At 36.0% G+C, this 19,751-nt stretch overlaps 1 protein-coding gene across 4 annotated transcripts in view; it reads left to right on the top strand.

Moving 5' to 3' along the window:
* Nucleotides 1-19,751, top strand: part of TNS1 (tensin 1) — a 403,399-nt gene that overhangs the window by 295,931 nt on the left and 87,717 nt on the right. For 2 of the 4 annotated variants that reach the window (XM_053698118.1, XM_053698117.1), the window contains exon 17: nt 15,905-15,994. The exons of the other annotated variants lie outside the window; for them this stretch is intronic. In XM_053698118.1, the coding sequence (XP_053554093.1) occupies nt 15,905-15,994 (90 nt within the window). The remainder of the gene's footprint in view (nt 1-15,904; nt 15,995-19,751) is intronic. 4 annotated transcript variants of the gene reach the window in all.

Genomic DNA, 19,751 nt, shown 5'->3' with positions numbered 1-19,751 from the left:
TGCAGCATAGCTGTAAAAAGCTGGCTAGAAAATATCACCTGAACATCTCTATGTAAAAAAGAAAGATATTTTACCTCAAAAGTTTCTCAGTAGCCACATCCCATTGTAAAGGATTTCTAAGCAGCATATTAGTATGTCTGTCCCGGGACAGCTGAAAGGATGAGCCTTGTGCACTCTCATGTTATTTCCCTATTCAGTGTAACAATGAAATCTCATGAGAGTTAAGTGAAATCTCATGAGATCACAGTAAAAGAGTTCATGACCTCAACACTGCTGATGCTGATTGGCTGCTGTTCATTTCTTCATTTATTTTTTTTTACCTGCAGCTGGGAGCAGCTGAGTATAACTTTTTACACAGAACTTACTCTGCTGAGCTGAGGATATTGTGAGGTAAAATATCTTCCTTTTTTTACATAGAGATGCTCAGGTGATATTTTCCTGTCAGCTTTTTACAGTTATAATGCATCAGTTTCAAGTGATTTAGCATATGAGTATTATGTCCCTTTAAGAGTTTTATGGTATAACACCCTAACATAAAACTCATAACTAAAGTGCTAAAAAGTACACTAACACCCATGAACTACCTATTAACCCCTAAACCGAGGCCCTCCCGCATCGCAAGCACTATAATAATTTTAACCTCTAATCTGCCGCTCCGGACACCGCCGCCACCTACATTATATGTATTAACCCCTAATCTGCTGCCCCCAACATCGCCGACACCTACATTATATTTATTAACCCCTAATCTGCCTTCCCCAATGTCGCCGCAACCTACCTACATTTATTAACCCCTAATTTGCCGCCACTGTATTAAAGTTATTAACCTCTAAACCTAAGTCTAACCCTAAACCTAACACCCACTAACTTAAATATAATTTAAATAAATCTAAATAAAATTACTATCATTAACTACATTATTCCTATTTAAAACTAAATACTTACCTATAAAATAAACTCTAAGCTAGCTACAATATAACTAATAGTTACATTGTAGCTATCTAAGGGTTTATTTTTATTTTACAGGCAAGTTTGTATTTATTTTAACTAGGTAGATTAGTAATTAAATAGTTATTAATCTATTTAATAACTACCTAGCTAAAATAAAGACAAATTTACCTGTAAAATAAAACCTAAGCTAAGTTACACTAACACCTAACACTACAATATTATTAAATAAATTAACTAAATTAAATACAATTACCTAAATTAAATTAGCTAAAGTACAAAAAAGAAAAACCACTAAATTGCTGAAAATAATAAACAAATTACAGATATTTAAACTAATTACAACTAATCTAATAGCCCTATTAAAATAAAAAAGCCCCCCCAAAAAAAAAAAAAAAAACCTAGCCTAAACTAAACTACCAATAGCCCTTAAAAGGGCCTTTTGAAGGGCATTTCCCCAAAGTAATCAGCTCTTTTACCTGTAAAAAAAATACAATAGGATTTTTTCTACCTTAATTCCGATTGGCTGATAGAATTCTATCAGCAAATCGGAATCTAAGGGACGCCATCTTGGATGACGTCACTTAAAGGTACCTTCATTCAGTAAGAAGACTCCGGATGAAGAGGATGCTCCGCGTCGGATGTCTTGAAGATGGACCCGCTGATGAATATAGAAGATGCCGTCTGGATGAAGACTTCTGCCCGTCTGGAGGACCACTTCACCCGGCTTGGATGAAGACTTCTCCCGGCTTCGTTGAGGACTTCGGCCTGGCTTGGATGAAGGCATCTCCCGGTAAGTCGATCTTCAGGGGGTTAGTGTTAGGTTTTTTTAAGGGTGTATTGGGTGGGTTTTATTTTTAGGTTAGGGTTTGGGTGGCAAAAGAGCTAACTGCCCTTTTAAGGACAATGCCCATCCAAATGCCCTTTTCAGGGCAATGGGGAGCTTAGGTTTTTTTAGATAGTATTTTATTTGGGTAATTGTTTGTGTGGGTGATGGGTTTTACTGTTGGGGGGGTTGTTTGTATTTTTTTTTTACAGGTAAAAGAGCTGATTACTTTGGGGCAATGCCCCGCAAAAGGCCCTTTTAAGGGCTATTGGTAGTTTAGTTTAGGCTAGGGTTTTTTTTTATTTTGGGGGGGCTTTTTTATTTTAATAGGGCTATTAGATTAGGTGTAATTAGTTTAACTATCTGTAATTTGTTTATTATTTTCTGCAATTTAGTGTTTGTTTGTTTTTGTACTTTAGCTAATTTAATTTAATTTAGGTAATTGTATTTAATTTAGTTAATTTATTTAATTATATTGTAGTGTTAGGTGTTAGTGTAACTTAGGTTAGGTTTTATTTTACAGGTAAATTTGTCTTTATTTTAGCTAGGTAGTTATTAAATAGTTAATAACTATTTAATAACTTTTCTACCTAGTTAAAATAAATACAAACTTGTCTGTAAAATAAAAAATAAACCCTAAGATAGCTACAATGTAACTATTAGTTATATTGTAGCTAGCTTAGGGTTTATTTTATAAGTAAGTATTTAGTTTTAAATAGGAATAATGTAGTTAATTATAGTAATTTTATTTAGATTTATTTAAATTATATTTAAGTTAGTGGGTGTTAGGTTTAGGGTTAGACTTAGGTTTAGGGGTTAATAACTTTAATATAGTGGCGGCGACATTGGGGGTGGCAGATTAGGGGTTAATAATATTTAACTAATGTTTGCAAGGCGGGAGTGCAGCGGTTTAGGGGTTAATATGTTTATTATAGTGGCGGCGACATTGGGGGCGGCAGACTAGGGGTTAAAAAATGTAGGTAGGTTGCGGCGACATTGGGGGCGGCAGATTAGGGGTTAATAAATATAATGTAGGTGGCAGCGATGTTGGGGGCAGCAGATTAGGGTTCATAACTATAATGTAGGTGGCTCTATGCAAAAAGTTCAAGCAGCACCTCCACTTGTACAGAATATTCAATTTTATTGTACCAAGGCACACAAAATCATGACGATTCGGGCTCAAATGCCCTTAATCATATCATTATTGATTAAGGGCATTTGAGCCCGAAACGTCATGATTTTGTGTGCCTTGGTACAATAAAATTGAATATTCTGTACAAGTGGAGGTGCTGCTTGAACTTTTTGCATAAATCTATCTGTTTGGAGTTTTGGCAGGAGCTCCTCAGGCTTGCACTCCAATCACCAGTGCTGGAAGATATTATTCTGTTTTATATAATGTAGGTGGCGGCAGTATCCGGAGTGGCAGATTAGGGGTTAATGAGAATAATGTAGGTGTTGGTGATCTCGGGGGCGGCAGATTTCGGGTTAATAAGTTTAAGATTAGGGGTGTTTAGACTTGGGGTTCATGTTAGGGTGTTAGGTGTAGACATAACTTTTATTTCCCTATAGGAATCAATGGGGCTGCGTTAGGGAGCTTTACGCTGCTTTTTTGCAGGTGTTAGACTTTTTTTCAGCCGGCTCTCCCCGTTGATTCCTATGGGGAAATCGTGCACAAGCACATATGACCAGCTCACCGCTGACTTAAGCAGCGCTGGTATTTGAGTGCGATAAAGAGCAAAATTTTGCTCAACGCTCACTTTTTGTCTTTTAACAACGGGTTTCTGAAAACCTGTTATACCAGCGCTGTAGGAAAGTGAGCGGTGAGACAAAACTGCTCGTTAGCACCACATAGCCTCTAACGCAAAACTCGTAATCTAGGTGATTGTATTTAATCTGCTATATGATCAATCTTTTTTAAATATATTTAGCATTTAGGTACTGCAGTGTATGTAGTGCACTGCTAACAAAATAATCATTTGCTGTCCTTTAATTAAGTTGATATTCTAATTAAAGGGATACTAAACCCAATTTTTTTCTTTCATGATTCAGATAGAGCATGCAATTTTAAACAACTTTCTAATTTACTCCTATTATTTTTTTTTCTTCGTTCTCTTGCTATCTTTATCTTTATATTATCTTTGAAAAAGCAGAAATGTAAGCTTAAGAGTTGGCCCATTTTCGGTTCAGAACTTGGGGTAGCGCTTTCTGATTGGTGGCTACATTTAACCACCAATCAGCAAGCGCTACCCAGGTGTTGAACCAAAAATAGTCAGACGCCTAAACTTATATTCCTACTTTTCAAATAAAGATACCAATTGAACGAAGACAAATTGGTAATAGGAGTAAATTAGAAAATTGCTTAAAATTGCATGCTCTATCTGAATCATGAAATAAAAAAAATGTGTTTAGTATCCCTTTAATATAACCCCAGACTGTGGCTGTTGATTTTGAAGCTTCTTTTCTAAGCTATTCTAATACAATTGAATATCCATCAATTGTATCCAACATAAAAATCTTGTTAAAAATGAGAAAAATTAAAGGAAACAGGTATTTCACAGGTTTTTAAAGGATGGATTTTATTGAGCATTTTGCAGATTTTCACAGAGATGAAAAAGATGAAAAACATTGGGCCAGATTCCAAATGGAGCGGCATTTAACACTTCCGATCTCGCTGTAATTCCGCTAGAACTGTTGGGTAACGCTTGTATTTTAAGTTGAAAGTAAACTGTTTTTGCACAAGCACTAACCCGATGCATGCAAAAATCTAAATTTAGGATAATGTGCGTGTGTTAATGTATTTATCTTAGAAGTTAATGGAGAAAAAAAACACCCTACTCGTGCACAAACCTGATCGAATATTCTCAAATGTGCTAACGAAACATGAAAATATTAATATTTTACATTCCAATGTTCTTCTCATAGGACAATATGTTCTATTTATTCATATATATATATATATATGTGATGGTATTTTGGTATAATATATATCTATACCCAGGGCTTTTTTGTGGGGTACTGAGTACCCCCACCTCTGCCAACTCATAACAGGTAAATTTTCTAATCATCATGTAAATACTCTAGTTTTCACAAGAAGGGCTGCAAAATCCATCAGACATTGTAGATAATGGCCCATATTTATCAAGCTCCGTACGGAGCTTGAAGGGCCGTGTTTCTGGCGAGTCCTCAGACTCGCCAGAAACAGCAGTTATGAAGCAGCGGTCACAAAGACCGCTGCTCCATAAACTGTCCGCCTGCTCTGAGCAGGCTGACAGACATCGCCGGAAATCAACCCGATCGAGTACGATTGGGTTGATTGACACCCCCCTGCTGGCGGCCGATTGGCCGCGAGTCTGCAGGGGGCGGCGTTGCTGCTGGTGCAATGCTGAATACGGCGAGCGTATTGCTCGCCATATTCAGCGAGGTCTGGCGGACCTGATCCGCACTGTCGGATCAGGTCCGCCAGACCTTGAAAAATAGAGGCCAGTGTTGTCCCTTTGCTTTTTCTCAAAGTTACTGAGCAGAATATATCAATCAATAATCAATGAGTACGGGCACCTTTTTTTTTTGAGTAGGGCACCTTTTATTTTACAAAAAAAACTGTCTATACCTATATATATATATATATATATATATATATATATATATATATATGGATTATTATATATAGGTATATAAATGTTCTGCTATGTGCAGAACATTGGAATGTGAAATATTTACAGTAAATACACACTATAACACTTTATTAACTTTGAATATTGCATAAATTTGCTTAACTGCAAAGGGCTCAATGCACTTATATATATTTCTATGTATGTATACATGTGTTTATCTGTGTATATATATGGCTGTAAATACATATATACACATCTTAATATGTAAATACATATTTTTTGTTTCGCCAGAGCTCTGAGGATGCATGTTAACTTCAATTACGCTCAAGCTTTCAACTTCTAATAAAAGAGATAAACCCAACATTTGCAAACACCCGCAATAAACTCCTTTTCCCTTACCCGTAACTGTTAGCTCTCCACTTGTAATTTTATTATCAATTCATTAATGATGATGATTGCCTAATGTGACTGAATGCAGGTTTTTCACATAACCAATAATATCTTACAAAATTATCTTGACGTGCAATTAACAATTTTATATAATTTCTAAATAATTATTACAAACTCTTAAGTGCAACTAAATTAAAATAACATTCTGAAGATCAAATTTAAGTTGTGTACCAGCTGCATTATTTACAAAATGTTATTCAAACTGTCTTATTAAACCAGGAAAATTGTAATCTGTGAACTGAGAATTTCTTAATAGCTAAGAAACAAGATAATGGATTTTCATCCAAGTAGAGGCTCTTAAATATGAAGTTCAAAAATCCTAGGAAAAAATGTTTCTGATAGATTGGAATACCACTGTCAAATTGTCTCTGCTGTTGAATTGTATCATTGCAAGTTTTGGTTAATGTAATGTAAGTTAATGCAGTAAAATTCCAATGTAAAACCACCCTATAACTATGTTTTCTAATGGTCTTATATAGATTGTTTTGAATTTGAAACCCTCAAACAAGAAAAGCTTTATAAGCTTCTTTTAACTGGAGGTACAATATTTTTCTCCTTAAGGGGACAGTGTACTTTTAAATTGATTTCCCTTTAATGTGAATCCATTGACTTTTTATTCCAGTTAAAAGTGAGTAACAATGTTATACATATAGTTCTCAAGGCATGCACTCTCCAAAACCTACCTAGGTATGCTCTCAGGAAAAGTAGATACGTTTCAGCAATGAGAAAAAGATATATTTGAAAATGGAAGAAAAGTTTTTTGTTCTTTAAATTGTATGTCTGTCAATAATGAAACTTCTGTTTTGACTTCCATGCATCTTTAATTTTTCTCCCAATATCAGAAAGCATTCAGGGTAGTGTTTTTGGCAACAAAGAGATACAAAAATGAGATAAATTATACACTTTGGCATAGTTTTTCATTGATTTTGTAAACTGTGTAAATTGGTGGTAACATAAAATATCTCCAAAGGCTTTAATGGAGATACTTGTTACCAACAGCAATCAGAACTAGGTCTTAGTCTCTATAGCCCTCAGTATTTTTTAAGGAACTCCCTTGTTTTTGAAGGGCATTCAAGTGCTTTCTACAGCTGATCATGGGGATCTCTAAGCCCAGTACTAGCTAAGAAGTCAAATGACTTATTGTGCTAGACAAGTAGCTGGGAAATGATGGCTGAGGAAGGCTTATTTAAGGACTTTACAGATCTGAAGTGCTTGCATGCCTCCTCTCTGAGCATGAAAGGAATCCAATGTATCAGCAGCAGTTTTTAGGACTCAGAGACAGAGGGCTGAATTTTTTCTCTAGATTTAGCTACAGCCGCATGCTTTTTCTGCATGCAAGCTGGACAGGATAAATACATTTATATTTATACACTGGATATGAAACCATGAAACAAGATAGTACAGGATATGTTATACTAAAAACATAAAGACCAATTATTGTATATTAATTTAATTTTATACCAGTTGAAAATTAGTTGACCCACTAAAAGTATCGGTAAAATGATAATTCAACTTTATTTTTAAAATTGCATTATGAAGTAGGATACAGTAAACCACTTTTAAAAATAATATATTGTGCTTGTGATTGTTTTAAACTGATTTTTTTCAATTGAAATGGATTAACTGTTGATTGATTTCCCTTTTTGGACCAAAGAAACAAGTCTTTATATAGATTTTTCCCTTGAGATTACATCTTTTAAAACAAATACACTGTTGTACCTTTTATTAAAATTCCTCCCCACTCAAATTCCTGAAAGTAAATTTCCCTTGGGCATTAAGGAAATCGCATAGAGCTAAGTATATGCACAAGCACTTTCTTATTATTATGCCAACTTAGATAGAGCTGCAGGGGCATATCCACAAGCCCTTGTTTATTATAAATTGCATCATACCTCTAACTGTAGTCATGCACATGTTCTGTTAATATTTTAGTCACATTAAGCCACTTCATGGTAGAAAATGGTGTCTCAAGAAGTTTTGTTTACAGGATTTGATCCAGAGTTTAACATTATATCAGTATGTATGATGGCCGGTTATTCCTTCTGGATTTTATCAGATCTGGAACTCTTCTCAGATGCTGTGTACAATTTGGCAAGATAAATGCAGATAAGCTGATTTTTCTAAATAAAGGTAGAGGAGCAACTAAGGGGTAAATTTACTATCCTGCATTAGTAAACCTGTCCACCTGCAATCACCACTTGCAATGTTTCATCACTTGGTGAATTTTATCATTGCACAAGAGGATTCTACTCCGGCACAACCAATTTACCCCTATTACTATATATTACTATATATTATTATATTAATATTTATAATAGCTGAAACTGTAAAATCGATTGTGAAAATGATGAATTTACTTACTATGTAAAGATACATACATCAACAAGATATTCAAAGTTAATATAGGAAATTCCTAATTCAACTTGCATTATTTAGATAGAGCATGTCATTTATAAGACACTTTTACTATTACTTTTATTTTCCAATTTACTTTCATCTCTTGGTATCCTTTGTTGAAAAAAATGTCACATCCTACACTACTGGGAACTAACTGGTGATTGGTGGCAACACACATTTGTCTCTTGTCATTGACTCACCAGATGTGTACAGCTATCTCCCAGTAGTGCATTGCTGTTCTTGAGCTGACTAACTATGGGATTGATTACAATCTATTGGCCGATTTGTCTGTGCCTGAAAAGGGCACGTTTAGTTTTGATGCAATCACAATAGCACATTTTTTTCTTGGAGCCACAAGTGTGTTTTTAGCTCACATATAAAGCCCTATTTTTATCATGGAGACATTTTTCATACATTTCAATAGGGTTTTTAAAACCTTTATATAATCATTAAATTTGACACCTAAAGGCACTTGATAAAGTCTCGAACTAGCCTTTTTGACAGCTTTTGCAGGTATTCCAAGACAATTTGGAATAAGTCTGTTTTGTTGCACATGTGCAAGACACTCTGAAATGGCCACAGAAAATATTTGAGATGAGTATTTGCATAAATGGTCATTAAAGCTCAATTCATCACTATTGTATATTCCATCTGCAATGGACAGGGCAGACATTTATATATGCATATATATATATATATGAAACGTGATATCCTGTACAACTAAGAGGATCTTCAGAAAAAGTGAGATCAGGGCCCCATGCTTGTAGCACTTTTAGTAAATGTTTGTTTCTAAGTCACATTTGCCTTGTTGTATCCTGGCTTTTAAATGGGATAATGCCTAGGTTACCAGGATATCAAACGGGATTGCACCTTTGTGACTGGCATTTTAAAAGTAACCATGCCTTTGTGACAGTAAAGTTAAAACATATTCATGACAGTGTGGTTTCCATTTTTTTGCAACTACCTACTATTGAACTACCTGTCAAGAAAGCAATATAACTATTTTAAAGCCTGGCTACGATGGTGCAGTTCCTTTTGAAGTTACGATCATGTTGGCATGATCCCGTTTGCACAACATTTTGCGGCTTCAATATTGCATGCAGCGGTTTCACGATTTACAGCGTGAAAACTGTTAAAATCCTGTATGAGATAAGTTTTGGCCACTTCCTTCTAATAGAAATTGATAGTGTTCTTCTTGATATTAGAAGTATATCTCAGAAAACGGTTCTTTAACATTCAATAATATCGGAAATATTGGAAAACAATCTTTTTTTAAATATTAAGTGTCAATAAAATTATTGAGTAAATATGTCCAATATACCCTTTATGCCTATATACAAATGACATTCATTTTGTTTATTAATTATCAAAATTGATTTGGCTTACAATAGGTCAATCTCAAACATGTTAATGAGAATTTCCCTTACACACTGTACAAAAGGGTGGTTAATAATGTAGTGGGGTACTTTGCAATGGGCGATGTGGTGGCTTAGGAGTTAATAGTGTAGAGGGGTAGTTTGTGGTGTGGGCTATGTGGGGGTTTAGGGGCTAATAGCGTAGAGGGGTAGTTTGCGATGTGGCGGTTTAAGGATTAATCGGTTTAAGGATTAATATAGTATAGGGGTATTTTGCAAAGTGGGGGTGGGGCAGTTTAGGGGTTATTAGTCTAGTGGGTAATTTGCAGTGGGCTATGTGGCAGTTTATGAATTATTAGAGTAGGGGGCTTATGGATAGCGCGTGAGTATGGGTGTTAGATTAGTTTCCACTTTTCTCGCTCCATTGAAGTCTATGGAGGAGTATGTTAACGTGGTTGCACACAAGCAAATAAGCATTACTTTCAACTTGTAATACTCGTGCTACCCAACGTACTCAAAGAGCAGAGGTCAAGTGGAGATAGTGTACAATTGGGAGAGATTAATAGAGCTCCACTCGTAATCTAGCCCTAAATCAGGGAGAGGTTCTGGGTAACTATAGAGATTTTATACAGCTATGACCCATCAATTTTTGGTTTTCACCATCGATTTTGTTACATTTTATTTGTAAACAACTCTCCCCTTCTGCATTATTTATTTATTTAGTCATTTGGCATCTTGTGAAGTCTGTGACTTGCAAATTAATACTATCCAGTCTCATGACCAGTGGGCACGACTGTTACCAGCTGTCAGAATTACCAAATATATTCCTAACAAAATAATTAAATGTGGGTATCATTTTACACAGACCCTTCCAAGAGTAAACATGTTAGATCATTCTATGCAAATATGATTGCTTTTAATTAAACAGCATATATGAGTGATTATTACAACCAGTCATTTGGATCCTTCGTTATTGCTAACGTAAGCAGCTAACTACAGATGTGTGTTTAATAACTTTAAGGTATGTCAAGATCAAGATATTTTTAATTTATGTAGTTTGCCTTCATATTCTAACTATAAACTTAATATAGCCAATTTAGGGCTAGATTACAAGTGGAGTGCTAATTTATGGCGCACCTGTAAACGGGCAAATTCGCCCGCTGGCACGCAATAAATAACCAGCCATTACAAGTGGCTGGTTATTTCTACCGCGGTAGGAATCAGCGCTCACAAAATTAACCAGAAATCAGACCTCTAGTTAATTTTTTAAATGTGCCCCCCCCCCCCAATAAATTTTTTTTGTAGTGCCTTTTAGAAAAAACATTAGCATCTTTTTTTTAAAACAATACCTGCACTAGGCAGTTTTTGTGGACTAAAGATGGTGGCTGTGAGGTGTTTGAAGAAAGCCGGCACTGAAAGTGCCTTTACATTGTGGTCTAGATACACATATTAACACATAAATATACTGTATATGTTCAGTATATATACATATACATATAAAATGTATAATCTGTTGCCCATCGATGCGTGACTTACCCCCTTCGCTGCACTAGTTCTCATGACGTGTCTCACTGGGGTCAAAGTTTAAAGGTTATGCAGAAAACATAAATAACTGTTGTTTGGCAAGACCTTTGGACTGGGGTAAAAATAACTTTTATTAGTCACACTGTCACCTTGCAAAGTTCTATATGACCTTTTTAATTTTTATTTTAAAAAAGACAATCACATGACAATGGCATGTATAGTTTATTTATATCCTTCTGGAGATATGGGGGTATATTTATTAATGTGCGAGTGGACATGGTACGATATAGCGTATCATGTCCGCTGCACATCAATAAATGCCGACAGCATACGCTGTCACCATTTATCATTGCACCAGCAGTTCTTGTGAACTGGTGTTGCAATGCTGCCCCCTGCAGATTCACGGCCGCTACCAGGGGGTGTCAATCAACCCAATCGTATTCGATCGGGTTGATTTCTGTCTGCAGCCTCAGAACAGGTGGACAAGTTATGGAGCAGCGGTCTTTAGACCGCTGCTTCATAACTTCTGTTTCCGGCGAGCTTGATTACGGAGCTTGATAAATTGACCACATGGTCTCCAGAACTGTACATAGTATTCAAGATGAGGTCTAACTAATGATCTGTAAAGTGGCATAAGAACCTTGCTATTTCTGCTACTAATACCTCTCCCAATGCAAACAAGTGTTTGTCTGGCCTTACTGGCTGCACTGCTGCATTATGTACCACATTTTAAATCCTGTTCCTATTGAGAGTATAATTGGTATTTGGGTTTTTGGATCCTATATGCATAATTTTGCTCTTTGTAATATTACATTTTAGGTCCCATTTGCCAAGTCCCCCAGTTTTATAATATCACACAAGCAAACCTTCCCCTGGAGCCCACTTCCAATATCATTTATGAACATGTTAAACAAATCAGGTCCCAGATCTGACCCTTGGGTAACACCACTAGTAAATGAATGTACTCCATTAATTAAAACCCTCTGCCTTCTATCCTTAATCTAATATTCTATTCACTTTAAAATCTTAGCATCTACTCCAAGGCAATACATTTTGCGAATAAGTTTATGTGGGAAAGTGACTTTGGTAAAGTCTAAATACGCAACATCTACGGCTCCCCAAGGTGTATTAATTTAGTTACATGGTTAATGAAATCAATTAGATAAGTCTGACATGATCTTCCAGCAGTGATACCATGCTGTTCTTTTGTCTTCTAAGTTATTTGTCTGAAGGTAAAACACAATACTTTCCTTTAAAAGAGTTTCCATTAATTTCCCTGCAATTGAGGTCAAACTGACTGGCCTATAGTTAGCAGAATCTTCCTTAAAGGGACACTCAATAAAAATTAAACTTTCATTATTCGGATACAGCATGCTATTTTAAACAACTTTCCAATTTACTTCCATTAACTAAATGTGCGCAGTCTTTTTATATTTAAACTTTTTGAGTCACCAGCTCCTACTGAGCATGTGCAAGAATAAGTGTGTATGCATTTGTGAATGGCTGATGGCTGTCACATGGTACATGTATGCATTTGTGATTGGCTGATGGCTGTCACATGGTACAGGGGGAGTGGAAAAAGACATAACTTTTAAAATTGTCAGAAAAAAGTTCTACTACTCATTTGAAGTTCAGACTAAGTGCTATTGCATAGTCTTGTTATCTTGCATTTGTTGATTATGCAAATCTACTGTGTTGACTGGTCCTTTAATACCCTTTTTATAAAGAGGGACTAAATTGGCAATTTTCCAGTCTTTTGGAACAACTCGTGTTAGCAGTGACTGATTTAATAAATCTGCTAATGGAGTAGCTGTCACAAATCGAACTTCTCTTAGAACCCATGGATGAATATTATCTGGTCCCACAGACTTTATTGCTGTTTGTTTATCTCCTTCCACTACTCTACCATCAGACTTGAATTTTACCATCCCTCTGTTAGTTTTTCTCTTTTTACTAATATATGTAAAAAAAAAGGTTTTGTCACATTTTTTTACTGATTGTGCTATTTTCTCTTCAACATCAGCTTTAGCCTTTGTGATTCTTTGTCATCTTTTGCCCAGAATGTGCATCCTTTGGATTATTAAATTAATCTAACACGGTCCATTTAAACGAGGTGAGCATATATTTCTTGCAAGACTCTCAAAAATATTTTTTACAGGTCTCACACTTACAGAAATAAATTTAAAAAAAAATTTTGGGAAACAAATCTGTTTCAAAATATTTAATAATGTAGGGATGTTATAATATGTCATATTTTCAGCTTCATGCTACTTTGGAACTGGTATACACTTCCCAAATATATCTAGATGCCTTCTCTTCCCCTACAGTATATATAGGGGTCAATTTACTAATGTGCGAGCGGACATGATACGATGTAGCGTATCATCTCCGCTGCACATCGATAAATGCAGACAGCATATGCTGTCCACATTTATCATTGCACCAGCAGTTATTGTGAACTGCTGGTGCAATACTGCCCCCAGCAGATTTGCGACCAATCGGCTGCTAGCAGGAGGTGTCAATCAACCCGATCGTATCCGATTGGGTTGATTTCTGTCAGCCGCCTCAGAGCAGGCGGACAGGTTATGGAGCAGCGATCTTTAGACTCTGAAGGCTCGCCGGAAACACGGGGCATTAAGCTCCATATGGAGCTGGATAAATTGACCCCATAATCTTCACTTTCTTGCCAGTTACAGATCTTTTACTGCCGCAGTATTTTTCTAATAGATTATCCTTGCTGCAAGGATGAGTTTTAACTGTAATCTTGGTTCATTTTGGGATTAACATGCAGGCAAATGTTTCTCTGTTAATTCCATGAGGTTTGTTTGCCGTATGACCTTGCTCTTAAATAGATCAGTTAATTAGAAAGTTGTTTAAAATTGCATGCTCTATCTGAAACATGCAAGTTTAATTTTGACTTGAGTGTCCCTTTAACTTGAGGGGTAGCATTTTCCTTGCAGTGACATACAAGGAATGTGCAATATCTCTGCCAGCATTGTACAATGTTCAGGTTTTTTTACGAGTAATGTGTGCTCCTGCTGTACCTTGTGTTTCTTTAGATCCTCCAGATCTGCCCCATATACACCTAATGTACCATTGTATGGATCTTAATATATTGCTACCATTTTTATATTATTATTATTGTTTATTATCAGATATTAATAAGCGCAGGTATATTAGGGGAAGTAGGCAAACAAGATGATTGTTGTGCTATGTTTAATTTAACATTTTATTTTATTAAATATTGATTTAATATTGCTGTAAATTTAGGAATTCTCGTCAGGGGATTCTGGACCTTTTTGGATGACTTGTTCAGTTTAGGAATGTTCTTGACTACGAAATTAACCATAACTACTAAGGTACATTATACATTAAAGCACTCTTAGGTTTTGTTTAAATTGTGATTTTGATGCACTTTTCATATAGAAGAAAGCAGGGCCCCAAAGGTTTTCAACCATAATTAATACTTGTGATTTTTAAATTGATGCTGTTGTTTCTACTGACTTTTTATACCAGCTGCAGAGTATTAAATTAATTGAAATTGATCCTTAGGGGCCAATTTATCAATGTTTGTCCAACAGGATACGTTGTCGGCATTTAACATTGCACAAGCAGTTTACCAGAACTGCTTGTGCAATGCCGCCCACTGCCCATTGCAGATTCGCAGCCAATTGGGTGCTAGCAGGGGGTGTCTATCGGCCCGATCGTATAGTATCAGGTGGATTGCAGACTGCAATGCTTCATAACTGCTGTTTCTAGCGAGCCTGAAGGCTCACTAGGATATAGGGGCATCAAGCTCCATTCAGAGCTTGATAATTCAGCCCCTTAGGCTTATTTTTGCATTTAAAATAGCATTTTTGTTCTCATCAAATTCAAAACCAGTTGATCTTAAGAATATACCTATTTAAAAGGGCTGAGGCTACCAGTAAGAGCAGATCTGCTTATATCTATTTCTCTCTATACACAAAGGCCAATACTTGTGTACTAAAATATTATTATAGTTGGGGGTTTTAATGAACAAAATAAGCTATGTAATACAATGGGATTGGTATAACAAGCATTTAAAAGAGAATAAATACAGTACACTGTCCCTTTATGGTCTGTACCAACTGAGTTATAGAATTATGAGGTAAGATTTTTCTTGGTTTCATCTTTTAATGACCCGTAAATTCTAAGAACATACTTCCAGTGATTATTCTTTAATGGCAATGCACTATAAAAATGTTATATTATATAGAATATCAGTTCACTCAACTGAATGAGTGTTTTTAGTAACACATACAGCCAGTGTATAATAGATAAAACTGCACAGGAACAACACTGCTTTTAACAGATACCAGTACATTCTTACCAACACGGCTGAGCTGGATTGACTACATTGACCACATTAAACACTGATTTTTGAGCAGGTGGCCTTTGGCTTTTTATTTAGAAAACGTATTACATTTTTGTTACTACTTCCAAGAATAGTATAAACTTCCAAAGTTGGAAACCAAACTAAAAATCATTTAAAAATCATTTAAGTATGGTTAAATGTTTAGTGGACTGTATTTCAACCTGTTGATTATTTTTTTCTCTAACAGGCTCCACTTTCCAGAATAACTCGCAGTTACCCAAATCCAATTAACATTTTCATTTTCTCTCCTTTTTTTCTTTTTGTTTTCCTTTTTGTTCTGTCTGTTGTGCGTCTTTTTTCCAACGATGGATTTCCTCTCACTTCTGGGTCATTCCTTCTTTCCTGTACGGCTACATACATATTTGTGATCCCGACCTGTTCATCATCATTCTTCCAGAGTACAACAATAAACTCAGTAATATCAATAAAAGCATGAACACCCCACAAATCCTCACGCTTCACCGCCAGCGTTCCTTCACATTTGCTGGTTTGTTCCAACCTTACCATAAGTTCCATCCTCCGCATGGTGTGGTGCAAATAATCTTTTTTAACATCTCGGCCTTTCGTATTGCTTGAAGATGAATTATCTTCATAGCATGTGTGGTGCTGCTTGGATAGAATAGAATGATAAATAAAATAATCTTTTTATACACCTATATGTCTTCAAAGGTTTCTTCTAACCTCATGAGATTGTAGTGATATACCGTTTTGTGCTTCCATATCCACTGCTAATTTTAAATACAATAATCTTGTGAAGAGGATAGAAAAAAACGGCTATGGTTTGTTTCTGCTTTGGATCAGATGCATGAAGAATAAGGAATGTAAAATGCTACTTATCTAACCTTGTGATTTATTAGATACAAGATAACATGGTGTTTGGCATCAGATGATACTAATTATTGTGTTTATATTTTTTGAATGTTTAAATTGTTAAAGTTTCCATGCAGTTATTTTGTTGATTATTTCCATGAGTTTTTGTTTAATTTCTCCTTCTATTAATCTCTCACAAATGTGAAATATAGCCTTGAATAGAATACTGATCTCCATGAGAATAGTCAAAGGTAGATTATTGGACTGATGTTAAAAAACTCGCTGCCTTAGAGAGAAATTACACAAAATCTTTGGGATTTTTTTGTAAACCTTATAATGCAATATATGAGTCTGTCCTTCACCTACAGAACCCTGCATAGTGAGATAAACATCTCTCAGTGTAATATTTTAATTTATAAAATGATTCGAGGGACCTCCCCACACTGGCGAGAATCCTTAGATCATCTCGCCAGAGCAGAGAGCATTAGATCATCAGGCCCCATGCATGAGTGGTACTTGATGTGTGTATGTGGGAGAGTGTATGTTTGAGAAAAATAAGTTAATAAAACTGGTATTATTTTGGTGGGGATAGTGTAGGTATTGCAGTTGGGGGAATGTGTTGGCAAGTGGTTTAGTGCTGGTGGGGTATATACTAGCAAATACATTTAGCTCTCTCTGGACTTTGTACTAATGTTGACAAATATAGGGGGAAGCATTTTATCTTAACGTGGGTAAAGGGTCAATTTAAACTACTAGATCTTGTGCTACTAATGCTTGTGGGGTAATTACAGAGTCAATTTTGCAATGGAATGTTGAATGTACATGCAATGGGGGTGTGGTTTTAATGGGATACGGTTGTCGAGATACCCAATGACTATAATTTTGTAGGCAATAATTTGCCAGGTCAGTAGCAAGACAGTTATTAGTAAATAATAAGTACTATGTAAAAAGTGTTTTCCTTTATAGCTCAGAACAAATCAATTTCACAATGCCTTCTTTTCGGGTTTGTCATGTCGACCATATGCTATTAATTTAACCTTTTAGTTAACTCCAACATTGATGCAGGATTCCTGTGTAAAATAAAATTAACTTCCAAACTAGACATAATAAACAAGGGCTAGGACCCAGATGTAGATTTCTTATGTGAAGCCTCAAAATCATAAGAAAATATATCTGTAATCTGAGCTCTGCTAGCTCTATTAGTTTCTAAATACTTTGTATTTTGTTGGAAGAGTTGTTAAGGTTCCTTTACCTTCTTTGAGTCCCATTTGCTTTAAAAGCAAAACAAAACAAGAAACATATAGCATAAGAACTGATGGTCATTTCAGCTTTATCACTGTTTAAAACATCTATTATATGGCAGTTGATAGATATGATGACACTTTTCAAATGGGGTTCATAGTTAACTAGTGTTATTCCAGAAAGTAATTATTGTGGTCTTAATTAATGCAATATAATAACGCAGTGCCTCCCTTTAAGCACAAAAGCATCATCATTTTTTTTATATGTATTACCATTAGGAATGTAATTAAGCCCAGTCACAGTATGAATTTGAGAGTGGGATATTGTTTGAATTTGACTGACAGAAAACCAATATTACCCAAAAGTTAAGTTAAAGAGACACTTAACCGCCCCATGTTAACTATCGCCTAGATTTAGAGTTCTGCGGTAGCCGTCAAAAGCAGCGTTAAGGGGTCCTGGTATTTAGAGTCGTGTAGGTAAGGGTCTAACGCTCACTTTCAAGCCGCGACTTTTCCATACTGTAGATCCCCTTTCGCCAATTGTGTATCCTATCTTTTCAATGGGATCTTCCTAACGCCGGTATTTAGAGTCTTGGCTGAAGTGAGCAGTAGACCTTCTACCGACAAGACTCCAGCCGCAAAACGCCGGTAGTGGCAGTGTGCGGTCGGCAGATTAGGGGTTACATTTTTTTATTATAGTGGCGGCGATGTGGGGGGACCTCGGTTTAGGGGTACATAGGTAGTTTATGGGTGTTAGTGTACTTTAGAGCACAGTAGTTAAGAGCCAATCAGCCAATCAGATTGAGCTCACATTCTATTGGCTGATCGGAACAGCCAATAGAATGCGAGCTCAATCTGATTGGCTGATTGGATCAGCCAATCCAATTGAACTTGAATCTGATTGGCTGATTCAATCAGCCAATCAGATTTTTCCTACCTTAATTCTGATTGGCTGATAGAATGCTATCAGCCAATCGGAATTCGAGGGACGCCATCTTGGATGACGTCACCTAAAGGACTTCATTCATCGGGTAGTCGTCGGGGAAGGAGGATGTTCCGCTCCGGAGATCTTGAAGTTGGAGCCGCTCCTCGTCGGATGGATGAAGATAGAAGATGCCGCTTGGATGAAGATGTCTGCCGGTCCGGATGTCCTCTTCTGCCCGGATAGGATGAAGACTTCTGCCGGTCTGGATGTCCTCTTCTGCCCCATCGGATGAAGACTTTGGCCCGGTTGGGTGAAGACGACTCAAGGTAGGGAGATCTTCAGGGGGGTAGTGTTAGGTTTATTTAAGGGGGGGTTTGGGTTAGAGTAGGGGTATGTGGGTGGTGGATTTTAATGTTGGGGGGTGGTATTGTATTTTCTTTTTACAGGCAAAAGAGCTGATTAGTTTGGGGCATGCCCCGCAAAAAGCCCTTTTAAGGGATGGTAATAGAGCTGTTAAATTTTTAATTTAGATTAGGGTAGGGAAATTTTTTAATTTGGGGGTGCTTTGTTATTTTATTAGGGGGCTTAGAGTAGGTGTAATTAGCTTAAAATTCTTGTAATGTTTTTTTATTTTTTTGTAATTTAGTGTTTGTTTGTTTTTGTAATTTAGTTTACTTTATTTAATTGTAGGTAATTGTAGGTAATTTATTTAATTAATTTATTGATAGTGTAGTGTTAGGTTTAATTGTAACTTAGGTTAGGATTTATTTTACAGGTAATTTTGAAATTATTTTAACTAGGTAGCTATTAAATAGTTAATAACTATTTAATAGCTATTGTACCTAGTTAAAATAAATACAAAGTTGCCTGTAAAATAAATATAAATCCTAAAATAGCTACAATATAATTATTCATTATATTGTAGCTATATTAGGGTTTATTTTACAGGTAAGTATTTAGCTTTAAATAGGAATAGGAGTTAATAATATTTAATTTATTTCGTTAGATTTAAATTATATTTAATTTAGGGGGGTGTTAGGGTTAGACTTAGCTTTAGGGGTTAATACATTTATTAGAGTAGCGGCGAGGTCCGGTTGGCAGATTAGGGGTTAATAAGTGTAGTTAGATAGCGGCGACATTGGGGGGGGGGGCAGATTAGGGGTTAATAAATATAGGGGTCGGCGATGTTAGGGGCAGCAGATTAGGGGTTCATAGGGATAATGTAGGTGGCGGCGGTGTCCGGAGCGGAAGATTAGGGGTTAATAATA

This window comes from Bombina bombina, chromosome 1, assembly GCF_027579735.1.
Source record: "Bombina bombina isolate aBomBom1 chromosome 1, aBomBom1.pri, whole genome shotgun sequence".
NCBI classification, from domain to species: domain Eukaryota; kingdom Metazoa; phylum Chordata; class Amphibia; order Anura; family Bombinatoridae; genus Bombina; species Bombina bombina.
The sequence above is the reverse complement of the archived record's forward strand: the minus strand, read 5'-3'. Positions and strand labels throughout refer to the sequence as shown.